The sequence below is a fragment of the Spodoptera frugiperda genome, chromosome 24 (assembly GCF_023101765.2).
Source record: "Spodoptera frugiperda isolate SF20-4 chromosome 24, AGI-APGP_CSIRO_Sfru_2.0, whole genome shotgun sequence".
Lineage (NCBI taxonomy): Eukaryota > Metazoa > Arthropoda > Insecta > Lepidoptera > Noctuidae > Spodoptera > Spodoptera frugiperda.
In genome coordinates, this window is record NC_064235.1 from 6537218 (window position 1) to 6553699 (window position 16482).

Below are 16482 nucleotides of genomic sequence, written 5' to 3' on the forward strand. Positions count from 1 at the left end.
GACTGAACAGGTCCGCGGGCAAACTGCTAGTAGGTTCTTTCATCAAAAGACCACTACAGAATCAACTTGCACGGTTCTCCGACAAATTGGTAATTGACATTGTCTGGAATATAATACAGATTGTGCACCTCTGAGTTTGTTACGGCATTTCTTCCCAGAGTAGTCAGAAAGGAAATGACGGTTTCATCTAGTTATGCCACACGATTGAAGTGTACATAGTGTTATTTTATAACCTATTTGCAAAATAAATATCATTTATCATTTATCATTTATCATGGCGCTTGCCCACTTGACTGCACGATTGGTGATGTGGCTGGGCAACTGGCTGCCGTGCAACGGGTAGCTGGTTCACGCACGGAGCAACTCTTTGTGTGATCCACTAATTGTTGTTTCTGGTCTGGGTGTCATGTGCATGTGAATTTGTATGTTTGTAAACGCACCCACGACACAGGAGAAATTCTTAAAGTGGGGCAACGTTAACGGAAAAATCGGTACGATCTATCTGGGTAGATAGGTGGTCAGTGCCAAAACAGTTTGCAGTTTTAGAAAAACTGTTATTTGTCCGTAGTTTTTAGTGCATACCCGATTATACTAAGTTTGTTTCGTGTATTTTTCTGCGCATATACTCGTACAGTGTGGAGATCACACATATGACTTAAATTAAACTACAAGGAGTACTCGTCTACCGAAGCATAATACAACTAAATATTTCAACGAAAACTGACAATTAAAAATTGTATAAAAAAAAAATAATCAAAAATAAAATTCTGTGTGAACAGCTCCATGTTTCTTGATCATAGACGACCTACTGGGCCTATTTCGTCAGCTAAGATGATAGCAAATATTTAATATTTCATTTAAATTATGTCATAAGCTGCGGACTTCCTAGCGGATTTACCGGGGCTCCGACTCAAATAGCAGGAGTAGGAACGGGGTGGGTTTTAGTCTGTAAGAGTGTGACACTCCCTTTCGTCTCGGCCTGGCGTAAGAAGTCATTGGGCAGAAAATACCGTTTTGACGTGATTGAGTAACAAACAAACATACAAACTTTCGCATTTATAAATAAATACTAGCTTCTGCCAGCGACTTTCACTGCGTTCCCGTGGGTTAAAAAGTAGTTTACCATGACCATACTAGACCATAATCTACCACTGTTACACATCTCGATCTCTTTACCCTTTTTGATTTGATTGAGTAACAAACAAACTCACAAACAAACAAACTTTCCCATTTATAATACTATAGTAAGATGTGGTAAGATGCTCCCCTAATCCTTCAACCAGTTCCCCTGCACTTGGCTCCCAGCCAGCCAGGACTGCCAACAGCTTTGTAACCCATCCATCTCGATCGCAGTGGATTACCAGATAAATTGGTCATGCTTTGAAGTGCATGGCGATAGGAGTGATGGCTGTAGACGTGGATTTTGATGTGATGATGTAGAGGCAGAGGTGCATCTTACTTATATTGTAAATACGAAAGTATATGTGTGTGTATTTGTTACTCAGTAAAGTCAAAACGACTGAAGGGATTGGGATGAAATTTAGATTATGGTCTGGAATTACACTTTTTAGTTGTTTTGAGGAGGTAAAATTATCCAATGACTTCTCCCACCTTGGGCGAGGCGAGAGGGAGTGTCAGACTCTTACTGACTAAAAACCACCCCGTTCCTTCTCCTATTTTTCGAGCCGGAGCCCCGTAAACCCGCTAGGTAGTCCGCAGCTCCGGATCAGGATTACATGGGACTTACAACATAAATTGTGAAAAGTGGGTGTACACTGTACAGCGGCATTACGTGCCATAATATGCACCTCTGCCTACCACTTCGGGGATAAAGGGCGTAACGATAACGAAATTTGGAAAAGGGGTAGATTATGGTCTAGAATGGTCTAGTCTTACTAATACCTACTTTTGATTTGATTGAGGGGGGAAAATCATCCAATGTCTTCTCCCGCCTTGGACGAGACGAGAGGGAGTGTTAACCACTAAGAAATTTTCGAAAAACTGAAAAAAGTCCAGTAATTCTTCGCCCGACCCGGGAATCAAACGCGAGACCCCTTGCCCGGCAGTCGCACTTGCGACCACTCGCCCAACGAGTCAGTCACGGGTAAAAATAAGTTAATGGTGAAAAATTGGTGTTACATTGTCAATATACAATTGTGCACCTCTGCCTACCCCTTCCCAGATAGAAAGGTATGACGTTTCATATATGCCACATGTAAGTTACATAGTGTATTTACTTCCGAAGTCCAATCATTATTTTTCTTCCGAAACGGAAATCGAGCGCGCGACCCATTTGCTAGCACTATCGGACTAAACCGTCGTAAGCGCCTCTCTGTTGATTTTAAACCTTATGTCTATAGGTATAAGAGCGAAATTATGTGTGTGCAAAGGTTTTCAGTTCTGAAATACAGGATATTGCTTTACACGTGTTGTTTTAGCAAATGTAAGCTTATAAATCATAAATGCTATATTAAGAAACAGTTATTTTCCATGGAAAACGACATATACCAGTTGATTAATTTTGAATTTCTAAAACATCAAATCTTCAGTTATTTATTCATCTGCTTAATCTTTACTATGGCTATGTTAATTCAAAGTCACAATGTTCCAATTCTAATACGTTTTTCTAAGATTTAAAGTAAACTTTAATAAATAGTAATAGACTAATAGACGTAATTGCAAGACTTGCAAGACTCTTGCGTTGTGCAAGACCAAGACCAAGACCAAGACTGGGATTTCGCAACCACCAAGACCAAGACCAAGACCGGGTGTATTGGCGCAAGTGACCAAGACCAAGACTGGCTAAGTGCTTCGTCTTGTTCTTGCATTTGGGCAATACTAATAAAAAGTCTACTTTTATTTAAGAAAATGAAGTCAGGAAATCCGTAATCCACACGAACGAAGCTGCAGGCACCAGCTAGTATACCAGCAAATATGGTGCAAGTGCGATTGCCGTGCAAGGAATCTCGGGTTCAATTCCCAGGACGCTCGGGTTGGGCTATTTCGGTTTTTCGAAAATGTCTCAGTAGTAACACGGAGTCTGGCATTGTCCAGTATATGACATTAGGCTCACCCCCTACGCACTACGAACTACGCATTCTGAACTACGGACTACGCATTATGAACTACGCACTCCGACTTGTGCTCTACGATCTACGCATTCTGAACTACGCACTCCGAACCACGCACTCCGAACTACGCACTCCGAACTACGCACTCCGAACTACGTTACATGCCGTAATGTGCACCTCTGCCTACCTGTACAAGGATAAAAGCCGTGACGATACTCAAAATTGGTGCAACGCCACTCGGTGCCAGCCGCAGACCAAACTTCATGAAAATCAATTCCTCAATTATTATTAATGGCGCACTGCTTCAAGATACTTGCAAACTTTTCAAATTAATCTCTCGCTACTGGCAATTTAAGCTAGCATTTGTACTTTATAATAGTTTCTAGACCAGACCCAGTTGGTACCAATAAAACTTGGAATTTTGTCGCATTTGCAACTTCTTTTTATGTTATAGTATAAGCCGGTAAACGAGCAGACGTATCACCTGATGATAAGCAATCGCTGCCGCCCATGGACACTTGAAACACCAGAGGCACCAGAGTGATGCCACGGCCTCACAAAAAACCGACGTAATGCAACGCATGCTTTGTGTTTCGTTGTGTGAATCTTCCCAATCCCTGAGGGGACTCAGGGATTGGGAAGACCAAAATCCCTTAAATCCTAACCCCAAAGAGGCCGGCGACGCACTTGTAACGCCTCTGGTGTTCCCGGCATCCATGGGCGGCGGCGATTGCTTACCATCAGGTGATCTGTCTGCTCATTTACCAGCTTATACCATAAAAAAATACCAGTCAACTGATGGTAGCGAGGTTCACTGCTCTAGAATCTGATGATGATTTCTAATGTTTCAGGAACTCCTGGTGACTCTTTCCACCTTGCTCCGAGGGTCTGTCTACGAGCGTCTCCGTTGGGCCTTCCGTCTGTACGACGTGGATGGTGATGGGGCGATCACCAGGCAGGAGTTGGCGGAGGTGGTGGTGGCTGTGCATGAGCTGCTCGGAAGGCGGGCTCCACCAGGGTCTCCGGCCGCCAGGCTTGATGATGCTAAGGCTAATGAACAGGTGAGCGAAGTGGTCTGAAAAGATGTCGGTTGTTTTTCTTCATCATCGACAGGAACAGTCCTCTTTTCTTCTCCTCTAATAATATCTTCTGATTTATTTCGTTGCGGGATCCAAGACAGTCATTCATGTCCCTGGGACGCGCTGGACTTCAGTGTTCCGGTGTTTTCATGGTTGTATCTACTGTAGATCCTGGTGCACAGGAGTTGCAGCGGTATGGGAGGTTGTGGCGGGCTTGTCCCAAAAAAAGAACAGTCTTCTGCTGGTCTAGGTCTATTCCAGAAGGTCAATTTCTTCGCTTAGTTGGGGGTTGGAGATTTCAACTTAAAATGTTCAGGTTTATCAGAGAACACTGCTACCCAGTCTCTGTTAAATGTGTAGTCCTTTTTAATTGGAGAATCATCCAATGACTTTTCCTGCCTTGGGCGAGGCGAAAGGGAGTGTCAGACTCTTACTGACTAAAAACCGCCCCGTTCCTACTCCTGCTTTTCGAGCCGGAGCCCCGGTAAACCCGCTAGGTAGTCCGCAGTTCCAAATCAAGCATCAGCCCTACTGGGCCCCATCTTAGTTAGAGAGTTGGAGATTGCAATTTAAAAAGTTCAGGTTTATCAGAAAGCGCTGCTGCCCGCTGCTTTGCTGTCAAATGTGTAGTCCCTTATGATCCGTTTCAATATGTAATTATATTTGCTTACTAGAAAAATAATTTTGACAAGAGATCCTTTAAAGAGGAAACCTTTACTCAGGAGTTGATATCTTCCAGCTCACGAGGATTTAACACATTGAACGCCGTGGTGGTCACCGGTGACCGACGTTAGCGGAGGATTTGCCTTCAACAGTTTTTTATTGGCAGTCAAAGACTTAAACCTGGGTGTCTTCAAAGCCCGAGTGAATAGGTTGCTTATGGGCAGACGTGCTCCATCGTAGGCCGCATCATCACTTACCATCAGGCGAGATAGCGGCCAAACGTCGACCCAATAATATAAAAAACCTGTACTTGTATTTTCCAGGTGGATCGTGTATTCAGGAAGCTGGACCTGAACCAGGACGGAGTGATCACGATCGAGGAGTTCCTGGAGTCATGCCTGAAGGATGACGTCATAACTCGGTCGCTGCAGATGTTCGACACCGCCCTATGACGGCAGAGTGACGCAGCGCATGCACCTCTACCCGCCAGGTAGGAGTTTTAAGCCGGTAAACGTGCGGACGGATCACCTGATGGTAAGCAATCGCCGCTGCTCATGGACATTTGAAACACCGGAGGCGTTACAAGTGCGTTGCTGGTCTTTTGGGGGTTAGGAATTTATGGGTTGTTGGGGAATCGGGGATTGAGAAGATTGGGAAGGGACCCCCTTTCCAATCTTCCTGCTACTAACTCACATAAACTTAATCGAGCCATGCTTCCACACTGCTTTGACGGCTGGACTGGAGTTATACCACGGCTTCACAGGAAACTGGCGGGAAACAGCGTTTGTTTTTTGGGTAGTCGGTAAAACTCGAAAACGGCACGATCGAATTGACTAATTTTGGTCCTGAATTATTTGTGACAGTCCAGGGAAGGTTTAAAAGGTGAAAAATAAAAAATGTTTGAGGCAGTACGAAGTTTGTCGGCTCAGCTAGTGTTAAATAAAAGTTAATGAGTGAGAGCTCTCTACACCAGTCCACCATTGTCCCCTTCCACAGGACCGTAGCGAAGCGTCGCAGCGTGCGGACGGCGCACCGGCGCTGCCAGTGCGCGCGGGAGGCGGGCCTGCTCCGCGCGGCCGCCGCGTGGCTGCGCGGGCGCCGCTACGCGCACTACCTCGCCGCCCTCGACGACTTCTACAGCCGAGTCGTGCGACCCCGACTAAGAAGCGTGCTGCTGCTACATTTTTAGCCGCTGAACCATTGGAGTCTTTTAATGAACGTTTTTGTAAGGATTTCGACTCCTTCCCCATTTTAGTTTTTCGTCAACTTATGGTTATTTTTTTTTTTTTTTGATGGGTTAAAATCATCCAATGACTTCTCCCGCCTTGGGCGAGGCGAGAGGGAGTGTCAGACTCTTACTGACTAAAAACCACCCCGTTCCTTCTCCTGCTTTTCGAGCCGGAGCCAACGAAGTCAACTTATGATAGCTAATCAATGACAGGTTTAGATAGGAGTGGTTGGTCAACACCATGCCTTGAGTTTATCCAATCCTACTGACGGTAGCGAGATTTCTTCTCCTTACTTACACAGTGGTATCGCCATTATTCACACCTGAGTCTTCTCAACGTCCCCAGCTGAGGGCGTGAGGTCGCGCGATCCAGGCCAATGCCTTTCTCGGCGGTATCAAGTCGCTGTCTGCTACTGCAAGCGAGAAGGGTTGGAGTAGGCGAGCTTCTTGTGGAGCCTGATGTGGTGTAATGTGTGGTGGTTTTGCGTCGCTGAGGGCCGCGCTCAAGCCGGTACAGGCCCGGTGAGCAGCAGGCTGTTAGCGGCGCGTGGTCTAGTCCAGCAGGCAGTCAGACTCTTACTGACTAAAAACCACCCCGTTCCTACTCCTGCTTTTCAAACCAGAGCCCCGCTAAACCTGCTAGGTAGTCCGCAACTCTGGATCCGGTGCGCGCGGAACGCGACCCCCAGAGTGTCTCTCGCAATGGTTGGGGCGTGAGGTTTGTTCCCTCACGCGGCCCTGAAGGAATGTGGCATCAGAATTTGTATAAAGTCACCGAGCACTCGAAATAGCCCAGCCCCAGAGAATGCAAAAGGAAGTTATATCAAGCCTATAAGTGGCCACTGCTGACCAAAGGCCTCTTCTCACACGGAGAAGGTTTGAGCATTAATCATCACGCTTGCTCAATGCGGGTTGGCGATTTCAAACTTATAATTAGAAATTATAAGCCCAGGTTTCCTCACGATGTTTTCCTTCACCGTTTGTCAATGGTGTCTAAATTAACTTAGAAAGTACATATAACTCGAAAAAAGTCACATTGGTACTTGCCGTTGGTTTCTTTCTGATTTAGAGATTTTTGTTTAATTTTTCATTCAACATCATATAATTTTCGTGAGACATACTAAATTAATTATGATGCTATCGGCAGAAGCAAGTCATGAGTAGTATTTCACGACGAAGCCTGGCTTGCTAGCATGGCTTGAAACTAGTCGAGTTCCTCGTCAAACAGTTACGTGAGTAAGCCGATAACATAATAATTAATTTTAGAGAATTTTATTTATAGTTTTAGTTAAAAATGGAGTCGAATCCTATCAAAAATATTATGATTTTATGGGAAGTTATTCGGATTACTATTATTAAACCTATTGTCCTAAGCGTTTCGTAGCAAATTTAAAAAACATTGATCCTTAGATAAAACAAAAAATTAAAGACCGACATAGCATTATCTAGGTAACAAGAAAGTACTAGAATAAAATAAATACTTTTTGCTGTTATCCTTTTTTAGTCTGCATTCGCCTACTCTATGGTTCGGTTTGTTCTATTTTTGAAAAAAAAGAAAAAAGTACTATTGTCCATGGTTGTGTAACCAATTTTTTTTTTCGATTTTTTTTTTAAATTTATTTTTTAAAATCTAAGCAACAGGGTAAAATGCCGCTCCCATGGTGAACTTATAACATCTGGATAATTATAATTTTGAAACTTGTTACATAAAGAAAAGAAAAAATAAAACAAATTTTGGATATGCTTACCAGATTGATAATAACTGATATTTTTCGAAAACAATCTTATTTATTTCTAACTGCCGTACTCAGAGTCATTTAATGATTACTTAACCCAGTCCTTTTTTTTGAGAGGGGAAAATCATCCAATGACTTCTCCCGCCTTGAGCGAGGCGAGAGGGAGTGTCAAACTCTTACTGACTAAAAACCACCCCGCTTTTCGAGCCGGAGCCCCGGTAAACCCGCTGTGTAGTCAGCAGCACCGGATTAGCGACTGTTTTCGATACAAAATCATTACTAAGGAATAGTTTAAGTAATCATTAAATATCTCTGAGTGCGGCAGTAAGATTCCTTTTTGGCTTTTTTGGTCCAATTTTATCGTGTTTTATAAAAAGGTCTTTGATGAGCTTAGACCATCCTTTTGAGCAGTCACTTTACAAATTATATTTATTTCACTATTTCTCACTTGTATTCATTAATAGGGATGATGACGGGGTATGAAAATTAAAAATCTATTTAGTCCGTCAGTTAGGTAATGAAAAAATATTAGACACGTATTGTTTTATTTTGTCATATAAGATAACAATACTTAGATAAAACGAATCAAAGTTTAGGAGAGGGAGCAAATACGTCATTTCTACGTATAAAACGTACCTAGAAGTGACGTTACGCGATATTTCAAATCGATATATCTTCGAAAGTATTTGTTTCCGTAAGAAAATAAAAAATACGTGTGTAATGTTTTAAAATAATCTACAAGACGGACGTTAAAATAAAAATTTGTCATCTACCCTATTTCCATACTTTACAGACTAATTTTTTTCTGCTTATAAATAACAACTTACAGAATTGAATTAAGGAATTGAGAAATTATACGTACTTAATATTATTTGTTTTTAAACCATCCTAAAGCTATAGTCTCGACAAAATTATCGATTTTTTTTTCGATATTCTATCGTTATGGATGTCGATACTTCCTTTTTTTGATCAATGCCAAAAAATATCGATTTTTTCCATATTTTGTCGTTAAAGATGTCGAGACATCCTTTTAATTTGTTTTTTCTCATGCCAATAATGCAAAATTCACACATAAGCTTATTGCTCTGATATTTTGAACAAATGTTATTCAATTTATTGTAAAGTTTAAGAATAATTTTAAAAATAACTTGTCAAGCAATCGTCTATCATATCAGTACCTTAATTTTAAACTTTCATTTTAGTAATAAATTATTATTTTAGTCAAACAATTTCATTGTAAGCTTTTGCATTTATTTTCGAAGTTAGCATTTTAGAATAACCTGTAGATTTGTCTAGAAAATTTTATTTTTAACTAGATTTTTTTGTTTATAGCAACCAATACTGGAATTGCATACTTTTAAAACTAGTAATTAAAGTAAGGATAATCCTGACACGTATTGATCATAGTTCCCATACCTATATCGTTGAATTAATATTAGATTTCAAAATAATTATTACTTTAAACATTTTTTATTGCATGCTATTGTATTTTGTCTCTGTCTTTCATGAATAATTTACATTTGTGTGACAGAGACAGAGGTAAAATAGAAATAAGAAGATCTGTTAGGCTATAATGCAACTGTCTATTTGAACTTTCAATACGAGCTCGATTACATTCTCACCCGTCATTCGTCAAGATAATTCTAACAACCAATGATGTGGTGTACCGATGCGATCAAGTTCATTTCAATCTTTCAAATTGAAAGTAAAAGAATAACCTAGCTGATATCTAAAAGTGTTGATTGGTCTGCATTTAGATCTAGATGGCGTTGCTGTCTTAAGAGTATTAACTTATTTTGTGTTCTATTTACAACCATTACAACCAACCGAGTTTTTGGCAGATTAAAACAGATGAGAAAACAAAGATTGATTCAATACCCTTAGTACAAGTTTGCTTTACGTTGAACGAAAACGACAGAGAACGTGTACAGCACTGTAATTAGCTGGCGCAGATGAACCAACCAATCAGACCGCTGAACGCGCTCTCGTTTTGTTCTCGTTCAACGTAAAGCAAACTCGTACTAAGAGTACTCGTACTCGTACAGAGATAGTATGGCTGTATGATAGACGGCTTCTTTGACCCTTCGTGTGACGGAACGCACATTCGAAGAGACACAATGTGTTTTCTATTGTTGTCTTACATACAAGATATTAAAAAAACTTACCACAAACAACTTGACTAGCTGTACGTAAAGTGAAGTTACGTGAAAATTTAACTCTATCGCCTTTTGAATACGATACATTATTTTAACAAACCCTTTTTCATAGAAAGAGACAAATCCTAATACTCCATGCAAAAAAAATGTTTAAAAGTAACAACTATTTCTGAATACAAGCATGATTTAGTTACAAAAGGTTAAACAGTCGGATAGTCGACTAAATTAAGTCGTTGAAGTAATTCGTAGTCTAAATATAAAAGCCATTTTGTCTAGTCATCAGTTTTTTAGATTCAGGCCACTGTTGAAATAGTAATAAACTCAGATACTGGGCTGGTAGTCTCGATATAGATAGCGAAAGAGATCTGTCGATAAGTCGTGAAGATTTTTAACACGTTTATGGTAAGCGTCCACAGGCCCGCATCGTACGCATTTCGTATGACGTCATCAGTACGCATCGCATGTAGGCATTGCCGATGATGCGGTCCGTACGATGCGGATCAGTGGACGCAGTTGTATGAGTTTCTATACAAGACAAACTAAAATCCGTTGTGTGCGATGCGGGATGCGGCCCTTTAACCACTACTTCGATTATTGGTGTCCGACGCTTAGTGGCTTCACCAGTTTTCTTTCGGTAGTTAATACTTTAATACATTTTTAATCTCAAACTTTTACATTGAAGTAGGAAATGTATTAATGGTTTTACTAAGCGACTGATGTCGAGATTTCCAGCCCTGGTACATGATATAATATATTCTTTACCTTGAAAACGCTTTTAGATAGACATTCAATTGACAATTGACTGCATGATTGACGCGGTAGCTGGGTAACCGGCTGCCGTGCAACGTGTAACGAGTTCGATTCCCGCACGGAGCAACTCTTTGTGTGATCCGCAAATTGTTGTTTCGGGTCTGGATGTCATGTATATGTGAACTTGTATGTTTGTAAACGCACCCACGACACAGGAGAAAATCATAGTGTGGGGCAACGTTTAAAAAAAGATTGAAATGGTTAATTAAGATGAATGCAGGATGAAATGTAGCAAGCGTTTTCAAGAACAAAAGTACACCAAAACACAATTATTATTAAACGTAGAATATTTCTGTTCATACATTAATTTATTTAATTTATTATGCTTAGAAGTAATGATCTTATTTAAAAACTATGAACGTAACAAGTGAATTGGTTTTGTCGATTTTACAGAAACGTATCTATTTTTGATCTGCTGTAGTCTCGATAGTAGTAACGACAGATATATTTTCGTCGTTATTAATGTCGAAACTACCGGTCGAACACAAAAAATCCAGTAAGTATTTGAAAACTGATTGGATTTTCTATTCTGAATACTGGCTAGATATTTCTGTGCTCAGTATTTGAATATTGGCTGGATTTTTCTGTCCTTTTTACATAAAACTCATAATACAACTAAACGAAAAACTCGCGTTACATTAGATACCACTAATGCAACTATTACTATCCTCTCACAAACAAAAAATCGACTAAAACCAATGCCACGAAAGCTAACAACATAACTATTTTAACGTAGACTACATTTTAGGTAAAATGTCTTATGAAACATAGTGACTATGTATAATCCTAGTACATACACCTATGTACTACATTATGTACTTAAAATATACTGGATTTGACTGATTTCTCCAGATGAAACGTAACACTACTTGTAGCTGTTTTTTTCTTAGACTTTATAGATTTTTGAGGCTTTTTTTTTGATGTAGTAAGATAATTATACTAACTGAAAAGTCAAATTTAAATAATTGGTCTACTATTACAAATAAGTTTTTAAACTGACATAGTTACTAACACTATCATTAGAACTTGAGACGGGATATTTACCATGTTTAGACCGATTTGTCTGCTCATAAACATCCACCCGCATATACTCCAGTTCATTCGTGATCATGGCGCTTGCAACAGTGCCGAAATATCGGAAACTCATAGACATAAATAAACATGGTAAATATCCCGTCTCAAGTTCTAATATTATTGCCCGTAAATTTTGACAATGACACGACATCTCTTATGTCAAAAACTTTGTATGAATCTATGAGTTTCCGATATTTCGACACTATTGCAAGCGCCATGATCACGGATGAACTCATATCGGAAACTCATAGAAATAGAAAAACATAGTAAATATCCCGTCTCAAAGTTGAGTTAATGTCAAATAAATGTCATCACCACAAGATAAAGTTATCATGTCAAATAAACTCCAATGCAAGATATTTTGAAAACATTTTACTACATCAAAAGAAAAGTCTCAAAAACTAAAATATTACCTACAGTTTTAGCGTATTATAGAATAAACTAGTAAGGTATTATTGATATTACATTATTATAGATAAAATAATAATTTTATTAAATAGTCTATCAGTGTTAAAGATTGTTAAAATGTCGGTTTCAACGGATTTTTAATGTTATATTTTATTAAATGTTTAAATTAACAAGTTACGTTTGGCTTGACAACTTTAAGCTGTGGTTCACAGCGTGGACTTTGCTCTAAGATGACAATTTAACGAAACCAAAACTTAAATTGTTAATTTAAACACTTATGCTCCAAATCTCCGTTCCACTTAATGGAAAATATTTGACCGATCACTATGCTCGAAATCTCCGCTTCGCTTCAATGGAAAAAATTTCGAGCATAGTAATTGGTTAATTCGTGCACCGCTAAGCTCCTCTCCGCTCCGCTCCGCGCCGGTGGAACTGCGGCCTAAGCGGGGGCACACGATGCGTTGCGGCGGCGGTGCGGCGCCGGAGCGGTGTCGCTGCGTCGTCTTACATAGAAATATCTGTGGCATGTCACACGATGCAACAGACTTGCAACCACCAACACGAGGCGGGGAGTGGGGTGAATGCGTTGCGACGTCGGAGCGACACCTCTCAGGGGCCTTAGTCTGCTAAAACAATTGTGTCAGAATGGTCGATCACTGAGCAGTGCGAGAGGGACGGAGCTATGTAGGTTGTATAGCTCCGTCCCTCTCGCACTGATCAATTGTAATAGCAGACTAAGGCCCCAGTTGTTTTGCGTCACAAGGAAACTTTCATTAACAGACTGTCCAACGCTGCTACGACGCCGCTGCGACATAGAGTCGCGTTTCCACTGACGCGACCAATCACTATGCTCGAAATCTTTTCCATTGAAGCGGAGCGGAGATTTCGAGCGTAGTGATTGGTCAATTCGTGCACCGCTAAGCTCCTCTCCGCCCCGCTCCGCGTCTGTGGAAACGCGGCCTAACAACGTTGCGGCGCCGCACCGCTCGTGTGCCTACTGACACGGTGCAATCGCTCTAACCGACGTACTCAGAGTCGTTTAATGGTTACTTAACCCAGTCCTTAGCGATTGTTTACGATACAAAATCGTTACTAATGAATAGTTTAAGTAATCATTAAATGTCTCTGAGTGCGGCAGTAAGATTACAATTTAAGGAACCAAAACTTAAATTGTTAATTTAAACACTTTTGATTAAATAACCTTTAGGACAAGTTGTAATACTCAGACATTGGCATACCGAATTTAAAACTGACAAGTAGCTAAACGTCATGTAGTTGCCGTTTTATGCCGATAGGGGGCGCTGTTGTAGAGTTTGGTCTGTCGAGGCCTTTTGACAAGACCTTATGCGTCTGTGGCGTCCCCTAGCGAGCTAATTATAGACCATTGCTTTTCATGAAATATAAATCTGATTAAACAGCTTATATGGAATTGCTTACATCATTCAGGAATTGTATTTTTTTGTCTTGATCAAAATATTTACCTATGTACTATGTTTCTGTTTGATGATGAGTTTAAATGTGGCTAGTGACGCGTATGAGGTCTTACAAATAAGAATATTGAATATTGTCACACTTAATGTAAACTGCCTCGTTGGTCATGTGGTCGCAAGTGTAACTGCCGGACAAGGGGTCTCCTGTTCCGTTCCATTCCCGTGCCGAGCAAAGTATTACTGAGCTTTTTTCGTTATTTCGAAAATTTCTCGGTAGTAGCACGGAGTTTGCAATTGTGTCCAGTATATGGCAATAGGCTCACCCCCAATTACATGGGACTTGTAACACAAATTGTGAAAAGTGGGTTTACATTGTATAGCGGCATTACCTGCCATAATATGCACCTCTTTACCCGTTCAGGGATAAAAGGCGTGACGTTGCATGATTAATGTAAACTAACCCGGTAGACCTCACGCCTCACTAGCACCATCTAGTGGAAAATAAATAAAATCAAAACAATCTCATTCACTCATTCTTATAACTTGTATGTTTGTATAATAATATGTATTTAGCTGAGTACTTAGCAGTGTAGCATGTAACGTATCAGATACAGTACTTATCCAGTGAGTTTCTAAGTGTGGGAGAGTCATGCTTCGGCACGAATGGGTCGGCTCGACCGGAGTGATACCACAGGCTCACAGAAAACCGACGTGAAACAACGCTTGCGTTGTGTTTTGGTTGTGTGAGTGAGGTTACCGGAGGCCCAATTCCCCCCTTCCCAATCTTCCCCATCCCCGATTCCCAAACAACAACCCTTAAATTCCTAACTCTTGCACTGCTCAATGGTTGATATTGTATCTGATATAATCGGCACGTAACTTGGCAATATTTTTTTAAATAATAAGAAAGTTCCGCCAATCGCACAGGGATTGATCCCCACAAGCATCGTGCGCAGACGCGGCGACGTTGCGCTGACTATTGAACGTCCGCGTCCGCGTATTTTTAGTTAATAAAGTAATTTTCTTGAAAAAAAAAATGATAACAAAATCTTGCCAAGTTATCTGCCAAACTTTATACGTTATGTGCTACACAGCCAAATAAATACCCAGCTTTTTATCTCACAATTTACCATTTTGAACTTCCTTAGAGTTCAAATTAAGGTAATTGTCTAAATCCTGCCTCTTTATAAAAAAAATGTCTGATCTAAATATTTGTCCATATCATCATCATTAATGAATTAATGACTGAAATGATATATTAATTACCTTAAAATTATTGTATATGTAAATAATTATTTTGTATCTGTTATATTTAATGACATCTGTCACTGTCAAATTGACAGTTGACTGACATGAGTGACTTTTCATCGTACGTTCAAATAAATACGATTGCTATGTTGCTTGAGTGATTACAGCTGTGACTGGCGGACAAGAGTCTCTTCCTGTGTTGGGTAAAGGTCTTGAGCTTAGTCTAATGAAGCTAAACGATGAAATGTCACTCGTGCCGTGCGTGGTGCAACCTTTGATCATGTAAATGTTTAAATGCAAGGCCTTTTTTCTGATAAGCTGTCTATCACCTCAACGGTCCTTAAACGAAACTTCGGTATTTTCTTGAGAAGCTAACAAACTAACTGCCGCATTCAGAGACATTTAATGATTACTTAAACTATTCCTTAGTAACGACATTTTGTTCCGAAAGCAATTGCTAAGAACTGGGTTAAGTAACCATTAAATGACTTTACGACAGCAACCGTGAGGCGGTTTGACAGACTAGACACCTAGGAAGGTCTTACATTTACTAAATCACATATAAAATTGCTTAAAAATTCATTAAAATAAATCCCAACTATTCACAAACAGCAGTTTTGCCGCCTTTTTCAAAATGACATCTGTCAATTCATTTAAGCTACGACCTCACTTTCGTAATTGGATTTTCATTTAATCAAAACTGTAATGTATTGTGATCAAATGCTATTTGAGAATGTTAAAATAATTATTTTAAATCTGTTAAATATTTAAATCTGACAAATTATTGTGTTGTATTTTATCAGTTTACCCTTAGTACGAGTTTGATTTATGTTTAAAGTAATCGAAATGAAAGCGCATTCGGCTCTCTGATTGGCCGGCTTTAATAAACCAACCAATCAAAACGTAGAACGTGTGTTTAAACGTAAAGAAACTCGTACTAAGGATACTGAACATAAGAACGCAAGTGTCGTCGCGGCTTTACAACCATAAATGCAACTTTTTTTAATCAAATTACGTTTAGTATCTATAAGTGTAAATCGTTTGTATTTATTTATTAATTTGTAAGGTATGTTGTGCCCCTAGGCGTTACATGGAGAGTATAAACATTATTGTAAATATTAAATACTTTGTCGCTGTGTCAATACGTCCACGTTAAATCTGATAGTAAATGATTCTTCATGTTTATTTTGCGTTTTATTTATTCTCAAAATTCGTACCGATACACCTAACCCAAGCCGCAATTCGTATAGTATATGAGACCTCAAACATTGATTCCTTTAAAAAATTGGACACTGCCCATGTTGCGTCTTTTGACGAAACCATGTTGCACCTCGCATAGAAATAATGAAAACTGTCTATGAAGCGGCAACATTAAACCGAAAAATGCATGCATTCGTCAAATAACGCGACATGAGCTACAAGCCTAGATCAAACAGAAACTCTATTGTTTATTCAAAAAGAATAGCAAAGCTCTTGAATGGCGCATGCCAGATTGTGAGGCTCTTATTTATGAGCGGCACGCCTTACTATATCAATCTCCATCAACAATTCCGTGGACAACACGTCCACTGAAACCATA

General features: G+C 39.9%; 1 protein-coding gene across 2 annotated transcripts in view; it reads left to right on the forward strand.

Moving 5' to 3' along the window:
• The window catches only part of LOC118278646 (Kv channel-interacting protein 1), a 173650-nt gene that overhangs the window by 42485 nt on the left and 114683 nt on the right, over window positions 1-16482 (forward strand). Inside the window, exons 5-7 of one of the 2 annotated variants that reach the window (XR_007706929.1) lie at window positions 3923-4132; window positions 5137-5303; window positions 5810-10358. Coding sequence is in view for 1 of the 2 variants with exons in the window: in XM_050703890.1 (XP_050559847.1) it covers window positions 3923-4132; window positions 5137-5265 (339 nt within the window). In the remaining variant the exon portion in view is untranslated. Of the gene's footprint in view, window positions 1-3922; window positions 4133-5136; window positions 5304-5809; window positions 10455-16482 lie in introns of those variants that run through there. The other variant, XM_050703890.1, reaches the window with a different exon arrangement.